Source organism: Eptatretus burgeri, chromosome 8 (assembly GCF_056783735.1).
Source record: "Eptatretus burgeri isolate ZD-2024b chromosome 8, Ebu_testis_v1, whole genome shotgun sequence".
Classification (NCBI taxonomy): Eukaryota; Metazoa; Chordata; class Myxini; order Myxiniformes; family Myxinidae; genus Eptatretus; species Eptatretus burgeri.
The window spans coordinates 62,565,276-62,590,097 of record NC_140968.1 but is presented as its reverse complement, the minus strand read 5'-3'; the positions used below and the strand labels follow the sequence as shown (position 1 = coordinate 62,590,097).

The 24,822-nt window shown below is 43.3% G+C and overlaps 1 protein-coding gene across 2 annotated transcripts; it reads right to left on the bottom strand.

Moving 5' to 3' along the window:
* Nucleotides 1–346: 346 nt before the first annotated feature.
* SEM1 (SEM1 26S proteasome subunit) lies at nt 347–16,115 on the bottom strand. Of its 2 annotated transcripts, XM_085892284.1 has the most exons (4): nt 15,956–16,115; nt 4,693–4,783; nt 2,506–2,574; nt 347–899 (listed from the first exon to the last, which is right to left on the bottom strand). In XM_085892284.1, the coding sequence occupies exons 1-4, from the start codon at nt 16,035–16,037 to the stop codon at nt 857–859; spliced, it is 285 nt and encodes a 94-aa protein (XP_085748410.1). In that variant the 5' UTR covers nt 16,038–16,115; the 3' UTR covers nt 347–856. The 2 variants fall into 2 exon arrangements, with proteins under 2 accessions (XP_085748410.1, XP_085748411.1); XM_085892285.1 differs by lacking the exon at nt 2,506–2,574.
* Between the last annotated feature and the right edge of the window lie 8,707 nt (nt 16,116–24,822).

The following is a 24,822-nucleotide window of genomic DNA, read 5'->3' as shown; positions in this document are numbered from 1 at the left end:
GTGGAGAAGGTGGTTGTGTGAAGGTGGTTGTGAGAGCGCTGTTGGTGGTGGAGGTGGTTGTTGTGAACGTTTGGTCCAAAATAACGATAGTAAAAGAAACACACTATCTCAAAGATCACAGCCCTGATCACACGAATAATTCCCATTCGACAACGGTGGGGAACTCTATCTGAACACAGACTGATTGGCATAACTGATCTAAGGACCTATATGGTGCTCTGCAAATTTCCACAGCCGTAACAATATGTATATATATATATATATATATATATATATATATATATATATATATATATATATATATATATATATATATATATATATAAAAAATCACACACACACCAACTTCTCAAAATAACTTTATTGAAAGCACACATCACCTTGGAATCAAGGGGGAAAAAAAGGCCATCACACTCCTTTAATAAATTAGAATTCCCCATTGAAGAAGAAAGAAAAAGAAAAAAGAACCCGGATTATCTCCACCATCGTTATCTTGAGAAATGAACCACCGTCCATTTCAACTTGCGGTTGAAGCAACTTTGAAACTTGTTTTCCTACTTAACACCAATTTGTGATCATCTGGATCAGAACTTTACAAAAATGCAGCCTTTTAAAAAACAAAACATTAACCCTTCCATACCTTGCAAATTACTTTAAACAAACTTATCTTGGAGAGGAGTGGGGGGGGGGGGGGAGTAAAGAGTATATTTATCTAAAATATAGTTCAAACAAAATGGAAAGTGAAAAAGAAAAAATCAAAATAATTCAATAAAGTATTTCAGACCTTTCTTTGCTTGCCTTTCAAAGTTCCAAAAGGTTTAATTAAATGGCAACATGCACAATGCTTCGTGTTATTTCATGCTGTTTCCATCTTGTGACCATGTTTTTCCAGTTCCGCCCTGAAAGAAAGAGAAATATATTTTACAGTTTGGAGAGCACACACACATGTATGTACGCACACACCACTGTAAAGGGAATGCTTTGTATTCATGATAATGCACGCATCCTCAAATACACTGCATAATTCAAGAAACCACCAATACACTGCAACAGTGAGCAGGTAGGACAAAGACAACAACAATAAAATAATACCAATCATAAAACCAAGCAGCAGACATGCAAGTGGAAGCTATGGACCATGTACCATGTGGTCCACATGGACCACATGAAGCTATGGACCACATGGACCATGTACCATGTGGAGCTCATCGGAAGCCAAAAAAAAAGCACTCGTACCAGCATATATATCATGACAAGCACACTTTTTTCCCCCCCAACATTGTTCAACCAACCATGAACTCACCCCTCACCACCCACCCCCCCTTCCATCCCCCTCCCCTACCCACCTAACAGAGTCCAAGGAAGGGGGAAAAAAATATCTACAGGGTGGCCTGAAAGTCACTTTACCCCTCCAGAGTAAAGTACTTGTTTTTAAACTCTTAATATACAGGTGGTATTGTGCAGTTTTCACAATAATTAAGTCAATGTATCTGTATGCACTCCATCATTCTCCTTGCACCACTGAATTGGTCACCAAGTCCTCTTAGACATCATGTGTTGCATTTGTGGAATCACCTGTGTGAAAGAGCCAAGGATGCAGTGCACAATTCTTCAATCGTCCTATTTTGTCGACACTTTTTCCATGATGAAGCCCCACAAAGAGTTGTCTGGAGTCGTTAGATCTGGACTACGTGGTGGCCACGGTAGAGGAGCTGGTGATATTGGCGATTCACCTCCAATCAATCATTGAAAAACGTTTCAGTGAGACATTCCCAAATATACAATGTACAATGTGTGGGTGTGCAGTCTTGTTGAAACCAGACTTTCAGCTATTCCTGCAGTAACAAGTCATGGTGCCAAACAGTTTCTTAACATATGCTCGTAAGCACTGCCGTTTACTGATCCATCAAAAAATAGAAACCAAATAAATATCTTGAGGTCATTCCTGCCCATATCATCAAGTGTGGAGGATGATGCTACAATTACAATGTGAGATTTGGATTTTTCCTTTGACCGGAACACATTTCATGCCCATGAGCATCGACAGATGGCAAATTCATCCAAAAACAACTTTTCCTTTAGACATGGCAGTCAGAAAAATGTCAAGCAAGACATCGCATGACGCACAGTGCCAATCCACCATGTCAGCTTCACTCGGTTCATTCACAAATGATGGATGCTAGGATTTCAACTGAAGATCTTTTTTCATGCGAGTTTGCATAGTGGTCTACGTTATGCCAAGTTCACTGGCTCCCCTTTTCTTGTTGAATTTCTCGTCGACCAGTCAACTGACCCCAACACAGCAATGCATGTGTTTCTTCTCTTTACCATTCTTTCACTGCACTTCTTGTCATTCACACTTCCCGTTTCAAAAGCCCGTTTTCCCCACTTTGATGTCTGCTTTAGCGAAGAAGGTTTCCCAAAGCGTTTGTGAAAGCTGTCAGTACTTGAATAATTGTTTGGCTTGCGTGTACCCTTTCATGCACCCAAATACAAGCAACCAACCGCTCATGGACCCTCAACTTGGGCCCACCATGTCGTCGAACTTCCGTCCGACTCCCAGCGTCAGTGTTTCTGCAGACCACCATGGAGTAGGGCAGGGTGGAATTGAGGGGGGGGGTACAAGAAATTTATCAGGGGTAAAGTGACTTTCAGGCCTCCTGTACAGTGCATATTTAACACAAGCAAAGAAAGGGCACCTTGAATACAACACCACTATAAAATAAATCTGCAGAAACTTCAATTTTTTTGAAAAGATATGGCCATTAATAATAAATGTCATAACCTTTTCGTTGTACATTCTCATTGGCTGCAAATATTCACCAACCTGTTAAGTCATCATCCAGAATGGATTGGTATGGCAAATAAGAAATGCTGCTCTGGCCTTTGAGACGTCATGCATGGTTTAAATTCCTGACCGGACTATAAAAACTTACCTCCATGTTTGGTGAGCATGGCATTACACAAGATAATTATGGGATGGAATTTTAAGCTGGGAGGTCCAAAACCTGACGGTGTCTTTTGCAAAGAATCAGTGATTGCTGCCATCACCCAAACCAAAATTATTCTTTGAAATACCTCAAGGGAGAAATGGTAAACCACCTAATATCCTTGCACACAATTGCTTTAGCAGCATGGAACTGCTGAGAAAGAAAAAAAGAACAAGGAGCCGCTACTCTAGGCCCCCACCTTTTGGGTGGTATGAGGACTATATCTGTGTAATACGAAAGCTAAATGTTCAATGGTTTTTGAAATATCGCGTACACAAACAAGTTATCGAGATGGTTGCCATTGCAATAGAATTTAGCCAATCACAGCTGTGATCCAATCAGGTTGAGACGATGTCATGAGGAATTGATATCTGTAATATGAAAGCTAAAAATGTTCAATGATTTTTGAAATATCACGTTCACAAAAGTACATGAACAGACAATTGGTCGGTCAGATGGAGCTCATTGTAATGTCCCCCGTCTCTTATATTGTCGGAGTGGGCAGGGGACAAAAGAGAAAGGAAAAAAAATTGGATGCCTTCCAAGAGAGGGGAAGAAGAAAAGGAGGAAGAGAAGGAAAAGGAGGAAAAAAATAAACAAAGGAAGAAAACTTGAGAAGAGCTCATCGGAAGCCATTTGGTGGGCATGCTTTATTCGCCACGCAAAAGTCCTTTTCAAGCACCTTTAAACTTGCATCATTTTGGTCAATTAAAGGATTGCCTTCATGAACAATTTGATAATCACTTGTTTCAAGCACTTCCATGAGCAGAGACGACACATAAATACATTATATAAAATAAAATAAAAAAGGCATTCCAAATAATGACATGCATTTTCAATCAAATCATTACTGCAAGGCCGTCAAATCCCCCACTAGAAAACTGATGGCTTTGGAGCAGCTTTCAGCTGAAGATTTCTGCTATTCAAATCTTAGGTTTTCTTTTTATGAGTGAAATAACGTATTGACTTGTAAAACCAGAAGTACCTGCTCCAGTGGGGGTGATGTTACTATCCTTATTCAAACGTGTAATTCAAAATACCTCAATGCACTGGAAAATGTGGAGACAGGAATACTGTAGTGTAAAAAGGGTAGGATCTTGCAATACCTTCTCCAACCTGTAGTGATGCTGCACAATTCACATTTACAGAGAGAATTTGCACCCCCCCCCCCGCCCAATCACATGCTTCTAATAAACCATGGTTAGCTTTGATTTCCAATCACATTTATAAAATTACAAATTTTTGAGAGGTGAAGCATCCACAAATTACAGTTGAAGCTATCGCTACTGTGAGAGCAATGCTCAGCTGCTTCTTGCAACACACTAACTGGAAATGAATCAATGTTTGACCAGAATTTCTTTTTAATTAAAATTCTCCACAGACATTGTCTGGCTTGGGAAAGCACTCAACAGATTAAGAAAATGGATGGGTTTAAGGAAAACCAAAGCTGAGGCCCCACAGGTGACAGCTTGTACAAGTTGACAACCGAAACAATTTCAAGATTAAACTATTAAGTCTGAGCATGGTCAAACAGGTGGTCACAATGTACAGATTTTACTACGACAAACTAGAACATTATATATATATATATATATATATATATATATATATATATATATATATATATATATATATATATATATATATATATATATATATATATATATATATATATATATATATATATAAAAATAGCACTCACCTTAACTGCTGGGAAAAATCATCTTCCACATTGTCATCATCCCAGTTGTCTTCCCAAACATGGGTGTCTTCATCATCGAGGCCTATCCAGTCTGGAAGCAAGAAAAGAAAGGGGGGGAGGAGAAGAAGGAGGTGTTGCATTGTTTTTATTTATATATTAATATTTTGGTTAAAATTGGCAGGTGGAAATTGACAAGTGATAAAAGACATACTTTTAAATCAAAGCTAACCATAGTTGAAGATGTCACCAGGAGGCAACATCATATACCCAACACACATGTCTAATACCCATGGCAACAGCAAAGATGGCAGATGACTATGAACTGGTAAAACAACAAAAATGTGAGGCTAGGCCAACGGATGGAGTAGTTTTGGGTTAAAGTAATGCAAAAGTGATAAAGCTGGAGAGCATTATAGTTTGTCACTTTGGTAATATCTTTGTCAAATATGCCTGAGAGACAACAAATTTTACTCCACACATTCCACTTCACCTGAAAAGCTAATCGATTTACTTACAACAAAAATGATAACCGTTTTATCAAAAAAATGCCTGTTTCAAAAACCCATCTGTCAGAAAGAGAAAAAGAGGAGAAGAACAAGAAGAGAAGAGAAGAAGCTTTAATGTAGCACTTCCTGCTGTCAGAGTAATAAAAAGGGTACCGTTAGAAAACTAATAATCAATTTACCTGGAACAAATGTTTTTAATGACGAGTGCACCCACTCCCTATGGGAGTGGCAGGAAGGGTAATATAGATTACTGTAGATCTAGCTCTCATCCATTAGTCTGTGGTGGACGCGATAAGCATAGAATGCATCAGGAATGTCGGAATTTCTCTAGATTTCTTTGTTTAGTGTTGAAACAGCAGTAGCAACTGTTTAAAAAAGATAATCATATGTGTTTGCGGTTTATAATATTTTTACTTATGGTAAGGGTGCCCAACGAAACACCCCGATCGGCGATTTATACACATTAACAGGCATTTGTCCAAGGAGGAAAACCCCCTTAGGGAGGGGGAATGTTAGTATTCGCTTATCTGGAATTGGAATTTCATCATGCACTGTCCATCCATCCAGCCATCCATCTCCTATTTTGACTTCTCCAGCCAAACCGCTGGGCCGATCCAGTATAAATTTCGCAGCAAGGATCCACTCCCGACTGGTAACAGGGATTGAAAAGCTCGTTCCGGTCACATGATCAAGTAGGTCAAAATGGCGGACTTAGCAAATTGCTTCAAAAAAATCTTCTCCAAGCCCACCAGTCAGAATGCTACCAAAAACTTGGGTTACAACATATGCCAGGTCCAAGATAAGCTACAGGTCTCATGGTCCTATTTTTAGTATTAATATTGCTTTGTAATAACATTAATATTATGCCATTAGGTCAAGTAAAATAATGAGCTTCTCATCCAGGGTTTTCAAAGAAAAGGAGGCTTTTCCTTATTTGATATTTTTTCCAAGGTGGCCACTACGTGGTGAAGTCCACCAGACCAAAAACTACACCATCACAAACACACAACCCATATACCATTAAAAATGATGTTGGTCATATACCTGATATGTGAATATCAACTGCAGCAGTGTCGCCGTCTGCTGTAATGTGCGCTTGTACGTACTGAACCAGTATTAGATATATGCGGGCTTGCTTGCACAACTGGCCTGAGCTGCATTGTAGTTGGCGTTGATGGGTGATTGCTGGTCAAACTCCCCATTTGCAAATTTGTTGAAAACATCCCCCAGAGTCTGGGGTCCGTCAAACCATGGATTTAAAAACATTCTGCCAGCTTTCCGGATGCATACACAAATGAAGACCTTTTTAAGACCTAGGTCTACTGTACAGAGACATGACTGAAGTAAATAGACACCATAAATTTATTCATTTCATCTGTATAAAGCAAGTTTTACTCAGTGAATTGTACTAATATTCAACTATTTATTTGCAGAAATGAGTTACTGGGTCATGTTTGACAATTCACGATGCCTTGAACCCAGAGAGCACACGACAATCAATCGGGTGATTGTGCAATTCACCAGCGAAGGCTAGGAATCCACAACTTCCCGTTCTGGTCGATCTGTGCTCGAGCTGTCAAGCGGTCCATTGAGAAAACTCCCCGTTGCAAGGCAGCAGATGTTGCAGAGGAGGTCCAGGTTAGCTCAAGAACTGCCGTGTGGTACCTTCATCAACTGGGCTACTATGGGAGAGCAGCTAGGAGAAAATCTCTTAGATCAGCCAACATTCAAAGGAGAAAGAAGTGGGCTGGCGAGATGGCCAACAGACCCTTGGAGTTTTGGTAAACTGTGATTTTTTCAGACGAGTCCCAATTTGCTCAATTTTCTGATTGTGGACGCGTATGGGTCTGGAGACTTCCCAGTCAAGAGTTATCTTTGAACCGATTGCAGCCAACTGTCAAACACTGCAATTTTTTAGTGAGGGTGTGGGGAGCAACCTGGAGTGCTGGTCGGTCAGTGCTTGTAGAGTGTGTTGGCAACATCAACTCCATGATACACATTTCTATCTGTAAGGATAGACTTCTGTCTTCTCCAATGGTCAGATGGTCAAAAACAATACTGTTCATGGAAGATGGAGCTCCATGCCACACTGCAAAAAAGCAGGACAGAAATGGGATCAAGCGACTTCCATGGCCAAGTCAGTCTCTTGAGATGAATCCCATTGAACACCTCTGGGCCATATTGGATCGAGCTGCGCCGAAAAACTCCAGGAAACCAACATCATGGGCAGAATTGCTAAACCTTTTGTGTGAAGCCTGGGCAAAAATTCCACAAGAGAAAATTTTGGAACTCGTTCTATGTCTGAAAGAGTAAATACATTGAAATCAGCAAATTGCAAGTCGACATAATACTAGTATATGTATTAAAATAGATCAAATGTTCAATAAATAAATTCTTTAAAAATCATGGTGTCTATTTACTTCTGTCATGTCTCTGTACTTCGGCAGTAGCTCAATTAAAAAGCTACCAAGAAAGTTCATTATTGAGACCGGTAATGAGGACGCCATCACGAGAGCTAGCCAACTTAACTGTACACATTATGTATGTACACGTCCCAAAAATCGCATTCGCAGAGCGCACAGTGTGGCGTGAGCAAGCATACTTGCAGACGAGATCGATTTGATTTGTGCGAGTGTTCGACCTCAAGGGACCACTGAATTAATGGTCTGGGTTCCAAACTCCCATGAATAAAACAAACAAAAACAACCCACCAACATACAGCCTCCAATAAGGAGGTGTGTGGGGATGAATGAATGTTTTTTTTTTTCAGATCTGGAGAGAAAATAGTAAATATCAAGAAAAATAAAAAAAATAAAAAAAGGAAGAGGCCATCAAAAAGGAAGTGGGCGAGAACGAAAAACGAAATTTATTTTACTTGGCCTTATGATTGTAGTCATATCATTACCTCTGCCACCAAAGGTGAAGGAGATTATATTTTCACCCCTCTCTGTTTGTTTGTGTACAGGATATCTCAGAAAGTTGTAAACAGATTCAGATGAAACGCGGTGGACAGGTTGGGTGTGTGACAAGGACAAATTGATTGAATTTTGGTGAAGATCTGAATCTGGATCTGGATACGAGAATTATTTAATTCTCCAAGTGATTCTTCACCATTGAGAGATAGGACCAAAAACGATATAGTACTGAATAGAATGATATTTCAAAAATGTATTGGGCCCAATATGGTCTCGTGGATCATGCATTACGTGTCGGAGGTATGCGCTCCACCGAGTACCCTTCTCGTTACTTTTGTTATTCAAAGCAGCCTTAGAAAAACGGCACGATAAGCTACGTTTACAGATATACACCTTAACATGGATTTCGCCAAAAGCAGAAAACCCTTTTTAGGAAGTGGGCAAATGAAGTCACTTTAATCTCTACTGTGTGACCCCTCATCCTCCTGTAAAGTTTGGTTGAGATTGGATAAGTAACAACCGAATGCATCACATAAAAAAATTTGGACAATAAATTGTGTATTTTAGTATGATTAATTAAAATAACGAGTGCGTGCAAAAAAACAACAAACAAAACTTTCAAACCACGTGCCAGAAACAACTACACAGGCCGTTCCTTCGCTCTCGCGTGGCCGTACGTGCATGCCCGTGAGTGCCCGTACGGCAAAAGAAAAAAAAAACACTTTCAAACCACGTACCACAAACAACTACAAAGGCCGTTCCTTCGCTCTCGCCTGCCCGTACGTGCAACCCCCCACCAAAAAAACTTTCAAACAACCACACAGGCCGTTCCTTCGCTCTCGTAAACGACGACTGGATTGGGGCATTGTGTTTATCTATAAATGTGCATCAGAAATCAAGAAATTATTAGAATACAGTAAGTCATCACTATCTGGAAGTGGTGCGTGCCCGTACGGAATGTTCACATGCATTCCACGAATTATCGCTTGCATTGAAGCAACAACTGCTGTGATACTTACGTACACACAGTTAATTAAAATCCAAATTTAAATCAAGTTTACCTCCCTGTCTTTGCTTGCTATGACATTTGCTGCCATTGACCATTGCTACTCCTACGCCACGGTAACTAAATGGCGCCCTTTCCCCATCGGCCACGCTTTCGCCACGGTAACTAAATGGCGCCCTTTCCCCATCGGCCACGCCTACGCAGCAACGTGTCTTGTCATTGGTTTGGTAAATAAATGGCCGCAGCAACATGTCTTGTCATTGGTTTGGTAAATAAATGATCGCAACGCGTCTTGTCATTGGTTTGGTAAATAAATGGCCGCAACGCGTCTTGTCATTGGTTTGGTAAATAAATGGCCATAACTTGGGAAGCACTTGTCCAATGAATATCAAACCTTGAAAAGGCACATACTCAGGTCCCAAGCAATATACCTGGAAAGTTTCAATTGGATCGGACCAGTGGTTGTCGAGAAATAGCGGTCAAACACACACACTGCTGGAATTATAGACAGATAATAACAATGTATACAGCGATACAATCTGCCCTCACCAGTCACAGTCAGTGGGGCATTTAGTGCACATACATACATATATATATATATATATATATATATATATATATATATATATATATATATATATATATATATATATATATATATATATATATATATATATATATTACACATATACACACACACGGGCGTAGTGGCGTGCGCCTGTAATCCGGCTACTCGGAGGATCGCTCGAGGACGGGAGCTCTGCGCTGGGCTGCGCTATGAGAGGGTGAAGGGCAGCCTGGAATCATGGCGAAACCCAATCTTTATCTCCGTGTCGTAAGAGGCGACCAGGGTTGCGTCAGGAAGGGCATCCGGCGTAAAACCTGTGCCAAATCAGTATGCAGATCATAACGGATGATCCGCTGTGGCGACCCCTAACGGGAGCAGCCACAGCCGAAAGACGAACAACAACATATATATGTATGCACTTCATGCTCCACTGACTGTGACTGGTGAGGGCAGACTGTATTTGGCTCCAACAAGTGCCATGTGCCACATGGACACGTTGTTACATTCACCAATCACAACCAGGAAAAACCATTAATGTTATTAAGTAGTTGGGGAAATAAATTAATGCGATCATGAAAGTCTCCTCACTTGGACTAACATCGTGATGATGACCTCATCACGCCTGCTAACCGCAAAGGGCATCCAGTGAAGCAAAGTCAAAAGAAAAGCAAAGCTAACTGACTTCCTTTCATCCTTCTAAAGCCGAAATGGCTTCAAAAGTCACCAAGTGGATGGAACAGCGATATGCTGCCCTGATGAACCCAAGAAGGGTGAAATGAAGTCGGTAACTTCGCTTTTCATCTGACAGCTTTTGACTTTGCCTCACATGAACTGCTGGATGCCCTTCAGGGTTGGCTGGCATGACGCCGTCACGATGTTGGTCTAAAGGCCCGGTCACACCTTGACGTTTTAGCCAGCGATGGCAACGTATTAAAATGTATGTAAAACGCTGGCTGACGTTGAACTTTTGATGTTTTTTTTTTTTTTTTTTTTTTAAGATTCGGACGTATTCATAACGAGTTGGTCGTATGCATAACATATTAGTAATGGACACAGAACGTTTCGTTGTGTTCTAGATAACTTATACCAACGAATGCTGAACCTGTTGTTGGCCTACACAACCGATGCCCAACGATAGTGTAACTTAGGCATAGCGCGTTGCACGCATCGCCGACGATGTCGTGACGTAGCCTATTAAAAGGCTGACGCACAACGATTCGAATCATAACTGCCGTAGAAATGGAAGTGACAACATCGCGGTCACACCTTGGCGATCTTGCCAGCGTATGCCGACCTAAGAAAAATGTGTCTAAAACGTTGGGGCACGTCAAATACGGTATGAGTAAGTTTGGTATACGTGAGTACAACGCTAAAGTACGCTATCATACGTCGTAGTAAGTAGAGTATGTCAAGAAATTTTAAACATGTTCAAAATTTTACGACGTACTCGGCGTATGACACACGTTCGCATGCGATGGGGATAAGTTTTAGACACGATATGTGGACGCTTACACACGTCCACAAAGGCTACTTATAAGCTACTCATAAGTCGAAACACGTCACGGTAATGTCTTTTTTACGCGAAATTTATTTCTAACTTGTGTTTGACGTGCTTTGAACCAATTCTTTACGTAGTCCCAACACACATCGACGTATGTAGACGTATTCCAATGACGTCTTCCGGTCGACAAAAAAAAAAAAATTAACGTGTTTCTAGCTTACAACTGCCAGATAAAGACTTGTTCCCAGCGGTTTTGGGAATTGGTATATAAAAATGCTGCTCATAAAAGGGGAACCCAACAGTGTTTTCGAGTCCTTTTTGAGTCGATGTCCATGTCAGCAGTAACAGTATCAGTATCCGTATCAGTATTAGTATTAGTATTAGTAGTAGTTTGTTCATGTTGGCAGTAGTTGGTGAGTGTGAGGGGGAGGGTGTGGGTCATGATGGATCGTCCTTGCGTCCGCGTGTCCACGGGTAGGTTCATAGGCTGCCACTCAACGATTTAAATGGCTGCATCTCCACGATTGAAAGTAGACGCTTGCGCTCAACAATTGGATTTTTTTTACTCAACGACTTTTAAACAGTACCACTCAACTATTTTCATTGTTTACAATGAACGATTTAAATTGCTGTCACTCGCCTTTGTTTTTTGACGCTGGGGTTTGGAAATTTGAAGCGTTTCTTCTGAACGTGTTAAAACGCTCAAACTCGACTATTTTAAATAGACGCTGCCGATGGACAATTGGAATCATAGCCAAGCTAGACATCGAAGTGTGAACATCCTCGTCATGCCGAAGAAAAGTTTGAAGAATGCTGCAAATAAGTGTCCTGGCCGTGGCCGTGGACGCTGACGCAAGGACGATCCATTATACCGACGTCTTTCAGCCTATGAGTAACTTAAAAGTAACGTCTGTCGACGTGTGGCAACGATCGCGTAACGTGCCAACAACACGTTAATCATAGGTTAGAAATAAGTTTCGGGTACGCTAAACATTACCTCGGCGTGTCTCAACTTATGATTAACTTACAAGTAGCATGTGTTGACGTCTGTCAACGATCGCAGACCGTGCATACAACTTGTGGCCAGCGTAGCGGAACGTGTGAGTCATACGCCGGCATACGTCGTGAAATTTCAAGCATGAAAAAATTTGAGGACAACCAAAAAGTACAACGTTTAAAGCCAGCGTACAACGACGTATGGCAGTGTTTTTCAGCGTGCTCTCAATGTTATCAAAACTTACCCATAACGTATTCAACGTGTGCCAGCGTTTTAGAAAAAAAATTCAAAAATCGGCATAGGTTGGCTAAAACGTCAAGGTGTGACCGGGCCTTAAGTCAGAATTTAATAATCGCATTTATATATCAATACAAGTACAAACAAGAAGCACACACACACACCACGACCACCACCACCACGAAACAGCAAGAACAAGGTGTTGTAAAATATCCTTTGTCCGTGCGTTACACTTCATTTTACATCATCAGCAAGATTCACAGATAGACATGCAGTATGTTTATAAAGTACAACATACTGTGTGCTTTGATTAAACCAATCAGCGAAGCGATGGGTGGGCACAGCTTAAACAAAAAGCAAAAGAACAAACAAAACAAGATGGTTCTATTGAACCAGCATTTAACAAGGTTCTTCTTCACCATTCTGGTAAGATGTGCCGTATGTTAGAGTCAAACCAACTTACTCAAATGTGCCGTGCGCACCAAGACAAGCGAAAGGAAAGGAAGGCAAGGCATGGGATGGGAAGGCAAGGCATGGGATGGGAAGGCAAGGCATGGGATGGGAAGGCAAGGCATGGGATGGGAAGGCAAGGCATGGGATGGGAAGGCAAGGCATGGGATGGGAAGGCAAGGCATGGGATGGGAAGGCAAGGCATGGGATGGGAAGGCAAGGCATGGGATGGGAAGGCAAGGCATGGGATGGGAAGGCAAGGCATGGGATGGGAAGGCAAGGCATGGGATGGGAAGGCAAGGCATGGGATGGGAAGGCAAGGCATGGGATGGGAAGGCAAGGCATGGGATGGGAAGGCAAGGCATGGGATGGGAAGGCAAGGCATGGGATGGGAAGGCAAGGCATGGGATGGGAAGGCAAGGCATGGGATGGGAAGGCAAGGCATGGGATGGGAAGGCAAGGCATGGGATGGGAAGGCAAGGCATGGGATGGGAAGGCAAGGCATGGGATGGGAAGGCAAGGCATGGGATGGGAAGGCAAGGCATGGGATGGGAAGGCAAGGCATGGGATGGGAAGGCAAGGCATGGGATGGGAAGGCAAGGCATGGGATGGGAAGGCAAGGCATGGGATGGGAAGGCAAGGCATGGGATGGGAAGGCAAGGCATGGGATGGGAAGGCAAGGCATGGGATGGGAAGGCAAGGCATGGGATGGGAAGGCAAGGCATGGGATGGGAAGGCAAGGCATGGGATGGGAAGGCAAGGCATGGGATGGGAAGGCAAGGCATGGGATGGGAAGGCAAGGCATGGGATGGGAAGGCAAGGCATGGGATGGGAAGGCAAGGCATGGGATGGGAAGGCAAGGCATGGGATGGGAAGGCAAGGCATGGGATGGGAAGGCAAGGCATGGGATGGGAAGGCAAGGCATGGGATGGGAAGGCAAGGCATGGGATGGGAAGGCAAGGCATGGGATGGGAAGGCAAGGCATGGGATGGGAAGGCAAGGCATGGGATGGGAAGGCAAGGCATGGGATGGGAAGGCAAGGCATGGGATGGGAAGGCAAGGCATGGGATGGGAAGGCAAGGCATGGGATGGGAAGGCAAGGCATGGGATGGGAAGGCAAGGCATGGGATGGGAAGGCAAGGCATGGGATGGGAAGGCAAGGCATGGGATGGGAAGGCAAGGCATGGGATGGGAAGGCAAGGCATGGGATGGGAAGGCAAGGCATGGGATGGGAAGGCAAGGCATGGGATGGGAAGGCAAGGCATGGGATGGGAAGGCAAGGCATGGGATGGGAAGGCAAGGCATGGGATGGGAAGGAAGGCAAGGCAAGGCATGGGATGGGAAGGCAAGGCAAGGCATGGGATGGGAAGGCAAGGCAAGGCATGGGATGGGAAGGCAAGGCAAGGCATGGGATGGGAAGGCAAGGCAAGGCATGGGATGGGAAGGCAAGGCAAGGCATGGGATGGGAAGGCAAGGCAAGGCATGGGATGGGAAGGCAAGGCAAGGCATGGGATGGGAAGGCAAGGCAAGGCATGGGATGGGAAGGCAAGGCAAGGCATGGGATGGGAAGGCAAGGCAAGGCATGGGATGGGAAGGCAAGGCATGGGATGGGAAGGCAAGGCATGGGATGGGAAGGCAAGGCATGGGATGGGAAGGCAAGGCATGGGATGGGAAGGCAAGGCATGGGATGGGAAGGCAAGGCATGGGATGGGAAGGCAAGGCAAGGCATGGGATGGGAAGGCAAGGCAAGGCATGGGATGGGAAGGCAAGGCAAGGCATGGGATGGGAAGGCAAGGCAAGGCATGGGATGGGAAGGCAAGGCAAGGCATGGGATGGGAAGGCAAGGCAAGGCATGGGATGGGAAGGCAAGGCAAGGCATGGGATGGGAAGGCAAGGCATGGGATGGGAAGGCAAGGCATGGGATGGGAAGGCAAGGCATGGGATGGGAAGGCAAGGCATGGGATGGGAAGGCAAGGCATGGGATGGGAAGGCAAGGCATGGGATGGGAAGGCAAGGCATGGGATGGGAAGGCAAGGCATGGGATGGGAAGGCAAGGCATGGGATGGGAAGGCAAGGCATGGGATGGGAAGGCAAGGCATGGGATGGGAAGGCAAGGCATGGGATGGGAAGGCAAGGCATGGGATGGGAAGGCAAGGCATGGGATGGGAAGGCAAGGCATGGGATGGGAAGGCAAGGCATGGGATGGGAAGGCAAGGCATGGGATGGGAAGGCAAGGCATGGGATGGGAAGGCAAGGCATGGGATGGGAAGGCAAGGCATGGGATGGGAAGGCAAGGCATGGGATGGCAAGGCAAGGCATGGGATGGCAAGGCAGGGGATGGGATGGGAAGGGATGGGATGGGAAGGCATGGGATGGGAAGGCATGGGATGGGAAGGCATGGGATGGGAAGGCATGGGATGGGAAGGCATGGGATGGGAAGGCATGGGATGGGAAGGCATGGGATGGGAAGGCATGGGATGGGAAGGCATGGGATGGGAAGGCATGGGATGGGAAGGCATGGGATGGGAAGGCATGGGATGGGAAGGCATGGGATGGGAAGGCATGGGATGGGAAGGCATGGGATGGGAAGGCATGGGATGGGAAGGCATGGGATGGGAAGGCATGGGATGGGAAGGCATGGGATGGGAAGGCATGGGATGGGAAGGCATGGGATGGGAAGGCATGGGATGGGAAGGCATGGGATGGGAAGGCATGGGATGGGCGAACGAGAACAACCCCTCGAAACCCAACCTTGCAGATACCCACAGACACGACACACGCGCACGCGCACACGCACGCGCACGCGCACACGCACCGAGTTGCGTACTCTTCCCGTGATCATAACAGGTCTGGCATGAACAACCAGCCTGAGAAACGTCACAAATCGCAAGCAACATCCTTGTGCCGATGTACTTCAGCAATCCAGTCACAAAAACAACCATTAATCACCGCCCGCTTCGGCCTATCACCTTAGGCCTAAGCCTTTACTCGACTTGTACAACGGCGTGACGACTCAGATTCAATTTTTTTCACATTAACGAACAATACAAGGTATAATCACCGACAATCGACCTTTACTTTACCTTCTGCTGGAAATTCATCAAACTCATCATCTTCTTCCAACAGACCCAGACCCAGATCGACGTTTGCTTTCTTTTCCGTCATTGCCGGTGAAGCGAAAAAAGTCACGTGTGCGGTGACGTCGTCAATGTGCGGAACGCGTCGATAAATTGGACGTGACGAAATGATGTAATCACGTACTTATGCGCACGCCGTCATGACAAAAAAAATAAAAAAATCCAGGTCTTCTTTCACAGAGATAACCTTGAAATAAAAATGATGATCGTGGTCATTGATTTCGATAAATAAATAAAAAAATTCCGCAACAATCTACATTTAAATCGTAGTTAAACAATTGTATTCTTTGTCCATTAAAATTTGCAACTCATGCAATATATCAATCAGTATTTTGATTTGCTGCTCTGTCGAGCTTGAAGTATGACTGCCCTTGTCGTGTTTTAATAAAAACAAGCTCAAATGAGCTAAGATTCTCGTCCTCTTAATGAGGACGTCATAAAAAACGAATATGACGTCACTGTGATGTATCAGGTTTGCGATAAATTATCTGTGCTAATGCCCGGCTTGATTCCCGCAAACAAAATTCAAACAGCTTGCCCAGTTTCGGAGATAATGGTATAGGCGATTTCCATTAGCGGCGATATTATGACGTCAACTTTTTTTCTCGGAAGAATTTCCAAAATTGGAGATGGTTACTGCCTGCGCGTAGACTTTCTGCATATACATGGCAAGTTTCACGAAGATCCGATGAAAACTCTGGGTTGTGAAACAAAAAAATGTCAAAAAATAGGAATGACGTCATAAAAATTGATATGACGTCATAGTGACGCATCGTATGTTCGCTAATTCATCTCTGCTAATGCCTTGTTCGATTCCCGCGAACAGAATTCAAAAAGCTTGCCTAGTTTCGGAGATAATTTTTTAGGCGATTGCCATTAGCGGAGATATTTTGACGTCATAACTTTTTTTTCTCGGAGGAATTTTCAAAATCGGAGATGGTTACTGTCTGCGCAGGGTATTTTTACAGATATGTGCCAAGTTTCAGGAAGTTTCGATGAAAACTGTTGGCTGTGAAACAAAAAAAGTCCACAAGAAGAAGATGAAGAACAACAACGTGAGTAAGACTTAGTGATAGATCCTCCACGAGGATCTAAAAATTAACGTCCATTGTGACAAAATTTTCATTATGTCATAACAAGCTTGACTATAATATAACAGCAATGCGTATGTATGTATATCATGCCTTTGAATGAAATTACGATATGTCACGGAGAATCAATATCTACCGTTACACGTGACGTCCGTAGTCGATAACATCGACGGTTTAAAACATAATAACTGAGCCTGACGGTGATTGTTAAGGTGAAAGATTAATAAACGCAGAAACTGATGATTAAAATATTTTAATTGATTCAAATTTAAAAGTCATCAAATCCAGCCGTCTACTGGGAATCATCCGTCGTACAAAGTCTTTGGCACACCTGACCAGGTGTTCATCCGCAGCTTGATGAAGTGCTGCTGTCCCCTCTGGGCTGGCTCCCATGCCTCACACCTTGCTCAGCTTGAGGCTGTGGAAACCAAGGCTGTCACGATCATTGGAATCTCCCGCACTGAAACTGAGTCTTTGGGCCTATCACTTCACTATCACAGATAGGTCGGTGATCTCTGTCTTTTACCACCTCCTTTCTGGTCTTGCACCCTCTGCTCTTTCCATGCCTTGCTCTCCACTTGCAGGTTTCTGCAGGGCTCACCAGGTCCACCATGGACTAAATTCTGGTGAAACTACCTAAATCCAGGATCACTGCTCACCTACACTCATTTATTAGTCAGTTCCGAAGGAAGTGACTTATAAAATGGAGGTCCATGTCCGTCGATCCGTCCGTCTGTCTACAATCAATCTCTCGATCATTATTCTGCAACCTGTGGTCAGAATGACTTGAAACTTGGAGGGATGATACTTGGGGAGACGCTGCAATACGTCCCACAATAAAATTTCAAAATTGTCACCAATTGACTTAGTTAATTAGTCAAATCAATTTATCTTCAAAGTCCTAAAACTCGTAGACTATTCCTAATTTTTGCTTCTGGTTTGGTATAATACTATAATGGTTCTATGAAACAATGTCTACAGCTTGTTCCTCTTTTTTTTTCCACCTCTGAAACAAACTCCCACACTCTCTTCAATCTCATTATTCCTTCCAGGTCTTCAAGACTGCTGTTCATCACCATCTCAGATTATCCCCATGCACATTCATGATTTTTTTTATACCCCGTTAATCCCCTCCCCCAAGCCCCCCAAAATTTCCAGCTTTTCTTCTTGAGAGCTTGCTTCTACATCCATCATATCCACCCCCGAGACTCTCCTCTTCCCCTCATCCTTACCCCCATCTCTTGTTTGTCTGCCTCCGTCTATTTTATTCCTCAGCCCTGCTGTTGGCGTTTCCCCTCTTCTCTCTCTACTGTTCCTTTTGTTCCATTGCATCCTGATGAGATCCATTCTGTGTTCTAGCTCCTTCATGAGTCTTGACTCTGTGTTCAAAAAAAAAAGCTTGTACAGTAAGGTAGAAAGTATGGAAAAAATCGTTTCATTTCCAACTTTTTATTGTCAGCCTCCAGATTTACTGATCATCCCCATAATATCCACTGAACTCGTAAACCAAGAATTTGAAGAAAGTTCCGACTTTTTATCATCGAGTGAAAAAGCCTTTTTATGTTGAATGAAAAATCAAGGCTCATAGAAGAATGAGGTGACAGAAGGTAAAAACAGTGGGGGCAGTGGGTCTACAGTTGTATACAACAAGCGTGGGAACACTTAACAACAAAAGAGAAAAGTGGAGGAAACACAGCATAAACTAGGACACTTGGTAGAGCGCATACCTCTACCACGTAGTGCCTGATCCACGAGAACATATCAGGCCCAATACATTTTTGAAATATGCTATATATCGTTTTTGGCCCGATCTCTCAATGGTGAAAAATCACTTTAAGAATTAAATAATCCTCGTATTCAGATCCAGATTCGGATCTTCACCAAAATCGAATCAATTTGTCCTTGCGACACAATCAACCTGTCCACCAAGTTTCGTCTGAATCGTCCACAACTTTTAGAGATATCGTGCTAAATATCATTTTTAGCCCAATCTCTCAAGGAATGAAGAATCACTTAAAAGATTACAGCAGTCGGATCCGGATTCGGATCCGGATCTTCACCAAAATCGAATCAGTTCTTCCTTGTCACACACCCAACCTGTCCACCAAGTTTCATCCGAATCCATTCACAACCTTTTGAGATATCGTGTTATATATCGGTTTTGCCCTATTTCTCAATGGTGAAGAATCACTTTGAAAATTATCAGATCCGGATCCAGATCTTCACCAAAATTGAATCAACTCTTCCTTGTCACACACTCAACATGTCCACCACGTTTCATCCGAATCCGTCAACAGGCTTTTGAGATATCCTGCACACAGACAGACAGACAAACAAAGAGACAGAGAGGGGTGCAAACATATACTTCACTTTTAGTGGTGGAGGTAATAACATAGCTCTCAAGTTTTGACAAATAAAATTAGTAAGGCTGCAGGTCCAGTGGTGACCTCCCTTATCCCCTCCACCCTGCTTCAGTGTTTATTTTTGTCCATTTGTAATTTATATTTTAGTGGTGTCCAGACAAAAACTGCCTGGATTTTCTTGAAAGCAAAGTGCATTACTTAATTAGTCATGCTAGTTCAGCATTCTTCATACATTACATGCATGAAAAAGCACAAAACCATCAATTTAACCATAACCATTAAAGTTCTACATCGGTTTGAGCAAAATGCTTCTCTGGCATTGTTGTCGATCATGTAGATGTGACCTTTTCTTTGTGGGTGACTGAGCTTGTATGCCTCGTAACATCCTATTTGCCCTGATGGCAACAGCTATTTCGTATTCAGGTGTTCTGCCCGATGAGTTTAATCAGGAGATTATTGGAAGAATGCATTCCTGCTGGAGGAGCTGGAGAGGGTCAGAGGACTGGGAGAGCAGAGGGATCTCGATTGGAGGAGACATGGCACAAAAATGAGAAAGACAACGGCTTCTCTATGGTGTGACAGCAACAGGCCTCGTGCTTCAGGTTCAGAGAGAGAGAGAGAGAGAGAGAGAGAGAGAGAGAGAGAGAGAGAGAGAGAGAGAGAGAGAGAGAGAGAGAGAGAGAGAGAGAGAGAGAGAGAGAGAGAGAGAGAGAGAGAGAGAGAGAGAGAGAGAGAGGATGTAATAAAATGCAGTCATGTGGTTTGAAGGAATTCTAATTGGAATGACAGAGGTCCAGTCTATGACTGGCTGTGGACATGGAGGACAGTTTTGGAATATGGTCAGCCCAGGAGAGGTCACTGGTTAGGGAGACGTAGAAGCTCAAGATACTGAAGTTCTCCCATTGACTGTCCACTGAAATAGATAGGCGGGTTTGTTTGATGATCCTTCTCGAGTGACACTATGAGACTGAAATTTTCCAAGATTGAAAGACATGTTGCATTTGTTAGACAAGCGTCTAATCGATTCCATATCCTCAGAGAGTGACACAACTACTGTCTGTCTGCAAGTGGGATGAGGATACTGTGGGACACAATGTGGAATCATATGCAAAAAAGGAAGAGAGGGTTTTCCAGAACATCAGAGAAGTCATTTATATGGATGAGGAACAAGACTGGGCACAAAACAATGCCTTGCGGAGCTCCAGCCCGCAGTGGGAAAGGGCAGTTGAGGGTTCCATTGATGGCTGCATGTTGATTGCGTGAGTGGAGGCTGTCAGAAATCCAGGTGTGAAGGTGGCCTTGTATGCCACAGGCAGCAAACTTGGCAAGCAGGATGTCGCTGATCATCGCTTGTAAATTGAGCTCGTTAACGAACAACTTTCGGAAAGGTTAAAAAAAAATCAAAAGCACTTGTATTTGTGGTTGAAATCAACTAACGTTCAAAACTATCCAAATCAACCAGCATTCAAAATTTTTTAATCAGAAAACATTCAATGAATATTGTGATTAAATGTCCTCAGGAAACCTCAAAAAGTCAAAAAAAATTTCATCAGTGCATTCCAGCAAGCCCATATCATTTATCAGGGGAAAATACAGTAGCTTTGTGCAGGCCAGGCATCTGGGGAGCTTAGGGCAGATGTTTTATTGTAAAATTGCTGTAATTTGCGGTTTACTGCAGCCATGTGATATCGAAGCTGTAAGCTGACGAGCTATGCGCTTTAGGTGATGTTGGATTAGCATGTGGCGCCAGCGGAAGCAGAGACACACAGGTACACATCCACCTTTGCTATTCCCCCACTAGTACCATGGCTGTTCACCAAGTCTGTGGCCCAGCATAGAAGTTATTGCTCAGTTGAAAGGTTAAAAACAATGTTAAGAAGGAACCTGCTGAGTGATTATGGAAACCATGTAAAGACATTTCATAAATATTTCACAGAAGCTCAATCAAAAAAAAAGAGTTCCATTAATCTCGTTGTTTGATTGACCTTTTTTTTTTCTCTGGGCTACAGATGTATTGACCAACTTTCCAGTATATTCTTTCTTTTCTCATTTATAACTAATCCTGATGGGTCTGAAGCATATCATGCATCTAAGCACTGCTGAAGTATTTCCTTCCCATGCTACAGTAATCATGAAGGCACATCGGGAACAGCCTGCACATTAGCAACTGGTCACACCTTCAGTGAAATCAGAAAGGTCAATGGCAAGTGACATATAAAGCCAACTGCTCTGAGCACCAGGATCTGGTGACCTCCCCATGCAGGAGATTGCAGGTGTGGTCACACTCACCATCACACTCACCCCTCACCATTTCGATTGAGGCAATGGATTCATAAAGCACATGATAGTCTAGTGTACCAACCACTGAAAGAGTTGTATCAGAAAGACCCATCCTTGTTGTGTCCTTGACTTTAATTATCATTCATGGGATATAAAATGGCGAAAGCAAGAAGCAAGGTTCAAGAAAAAGGACTGCAATTTGTCTCGATGCCAAACAGCTATTTCAGGGCAAAGCGTGTTTTAGCGTCATTATGAAGTTTTTGGGTTGATTCATCATCTCTGAGCTATCCTGAATCAGAATCACCCGGGTGTCAGACTCGCACCCTTGAGGAATTTTTTTACAGGCGAAAAACAAAATGGCCACCTCCAACTTTCGATAAATTCTGTTTTGGGCTCTATCTTTACTTCTAATGCACTTACACACACAATTTTGGTGTCTACTACAATGTTTCATTTTACAGACAAGTTAAACGTTGATGATTCTCAAAAGATTGGACGACAACAAATGGCGGAATTTGAATGTGGATGGCCAACAAGCTTCAACAAGACACTAACCAAGAAAGTGACCCTGATTATTTCGACCAAAAGGTGCATCAAGCTGGATGGAAGGCCAGTATATGATGCCGAATTGATCTACACCCGAGTCATATATCTCCAACAATATAGGGATATTGATATCAAGGATGTCCTCTCTTACGAACTGTCCCTTGTCCCAGCCTCCTTGTTTGATGAGAGCGGTGCGATGCGGGCTCAGTCAAAAGCAATCCTGAAGATGAAACTCCAAGTTGAGCAATCAAGTCGAATCCAAGGTGTTCCAGATGCTGTCATCATCGATGGATGCGCCATTCAAATGGTACAGTTGAGGATTATGTGATCAACTTCATGGGAACCATCAAATACCACCTGGAGTGTTGTGACGTATACCTGACTTTCGACATGTACATCAAAATCAGCATGAAACAAATGACGAGATCCAGTCGCGCAGGTCATGATTCAAGTCGAAAACATCAACTCAACTTACACACAACACTTCCGGCACAAAAAGTGGTCCTAAATGTAGTCTACAGCAAAGTACAACTGATCGATTTGATCTGTCAGTATCTGATGACCCACATTGTGGACAACCAGACCAAACTGGTGATCACCGGAAAAGATCCTACACCATTCCAAGTATGAAACAATTCCACTCTCCAGAGACAGGATCTGAAAACACACCATGAAGAAGCAGATGTCATCATCATCCATAACAGTTAGAATTGTGTCAGTTGTCAGTGGTGACTCACACATCAAAGTGGTCTGCGACGATACAGATGTCTTTGTCCTGTTGATTCATTTCTACATTGAGGAAAAGATGACTGTGGATGTCAGCATGGAGATTCCGTGTGCTGGGAGGGCGAACGTAGACATTCGCTAAACAGCACTGAAACACAAAAGCATCGCCAAATATCTGCCTGCTGTACATGCTCTGACCGGATGTGATACTGTGTCATATTTGTTTGGCATTGGAAAGGCCACAGCGCTGAAGGTACTAATGGGCGGACATCATCCCACCTTACTTGGTCAGCTGGAAGCAGACGAGGAAAAGATTATATCTGAGGCAACTACCTTCATTGCTACCTGTTATGGTTCCAAAGTCGAAGGTGATATGTCCACACACTGGTATCAGTTGTGGAAGTCTAAGATGGCCAACTCCAAGATTACCTCTGCTCCGAAATTGAAGTCGTTGCCCCATCGCATGATGCCTTTGTTCAACATGTACATCACGCTCATCATCAAGTCAGTATATGGAAATCGGCCACTCAGTCAGACCCTCCGAACTTGGATCCCGTCAAGTACGGATGGCAAGAAGGTGAGGACGGTGCGACGTTATGTCCAACCACACTTCCACCTGATGTGTCTGCTGCACCAGTCACCATTCTGCAGCTGATCAAGTGTGGATGCTCCACCAGCCGGCCATGTTCCACCAGGAGGTGTGGTTGTGTAGCAGCACAGATGTCATGTTCGATGTTTTGCAGTTGTAATGCTGGGTCAGACTGTTGTAAAGAACAGACAAGGGCAGTAGCTGCTAATCACGACGACGATGACGAAGATTGAACATAATGCAGAACATTGCATCCTAAACAAAGTTAATATTTGTTTGCCTAAAAATAAAAGGTAATTTCAAAATCATATTCATGTACAATGTACATACTTACTTTAAGACATAACTCAAAGTCACAGTCAACTATCCACATGTATCCGGATATATTTGTGTAAAAATCGTATTCCAATATAATCATGAATTCATTGATCATTGCAAGTAAGTTACATCAGCTGTCATTGAATATTATTGTCCGTAGTATTAATATTTGACGGTTCATCAAATTAAATGTCTTACTCGAAGTGATCAGTGGAACTGCAAAATAGCCATTTTTCATATTAAAATGGTGGCCATCTTGAAAATATGAGACAAGTCTTATCTATATACATCTTCAATTTTATCATCATCGGATTCCTTGACCATGAAAACATAGTGGTAGACACCAAAATTGTGTTTGTAAGTGCATTAGAAATTAAGATAGAGCCCAAAACAGAATTTATCGAAAGTCGGTGCCGGCCATTTTGTTTTTGGCCTCCAAAAAAAATTCCTCAAGGGTGCGAGTCCGGCACCCGGCTGATTCTGATTCAGGATAGCTCAGAGACGATGAATCAACCAAAACAAACTTCATAATGACGCCACAACATGCTTTTTCACATTTCCACTGGACTAAATGGTTTGAACGTGTGAATGGACACAGGGAGGCTACCACGAACGGTGACACATACCAGAGTGCAAGGGTCAATAAGTAGCTCAGAGGACTGAAGATGCATTGGTCAGCGAAAATAAACATTTCCTTGAAGAGTAGTGGTTTGAGGATGAACGTAGCCATTAAACTAACTTTCTCTCCCCAATATTTTTCTACAGCCTCTTGACGAACACAGCAATAGTAAATGGTGTTTGTTTCTCTTTGCGTTGAGCCGCATTTACCCTCCAATGCAGATGGGGGTTGGAAAACAGGTAATTATGTCATTTTTACATATGTATAACCATTGTCATTTT

Bases quoted from the DNA above. Each gene is read 5' to 3' on its own strand.
- SEM1 (XM_085892284.1), bottom strand. From the start codon at position 16,037: ATGACGGAAAAGAAAGCAAACGTCGATCTGGGTCTGGGTCTGTTGGAA. The intron at 4,784-15,955 runs GTAAAGTAAAGG...TCTTGCTTCCAG, and splicing joins TGATGAATTTCCAGCAGAAG to ACTGGATAGGCCTCGATGAT. The intron at 2,575-4,692 runs GTGAGTGCTATT...GGTGGTCTGCAG, and splicing joins GATTTTTCCCAGCAGTTAAG to AAACACTGACGCTGGGAGTC.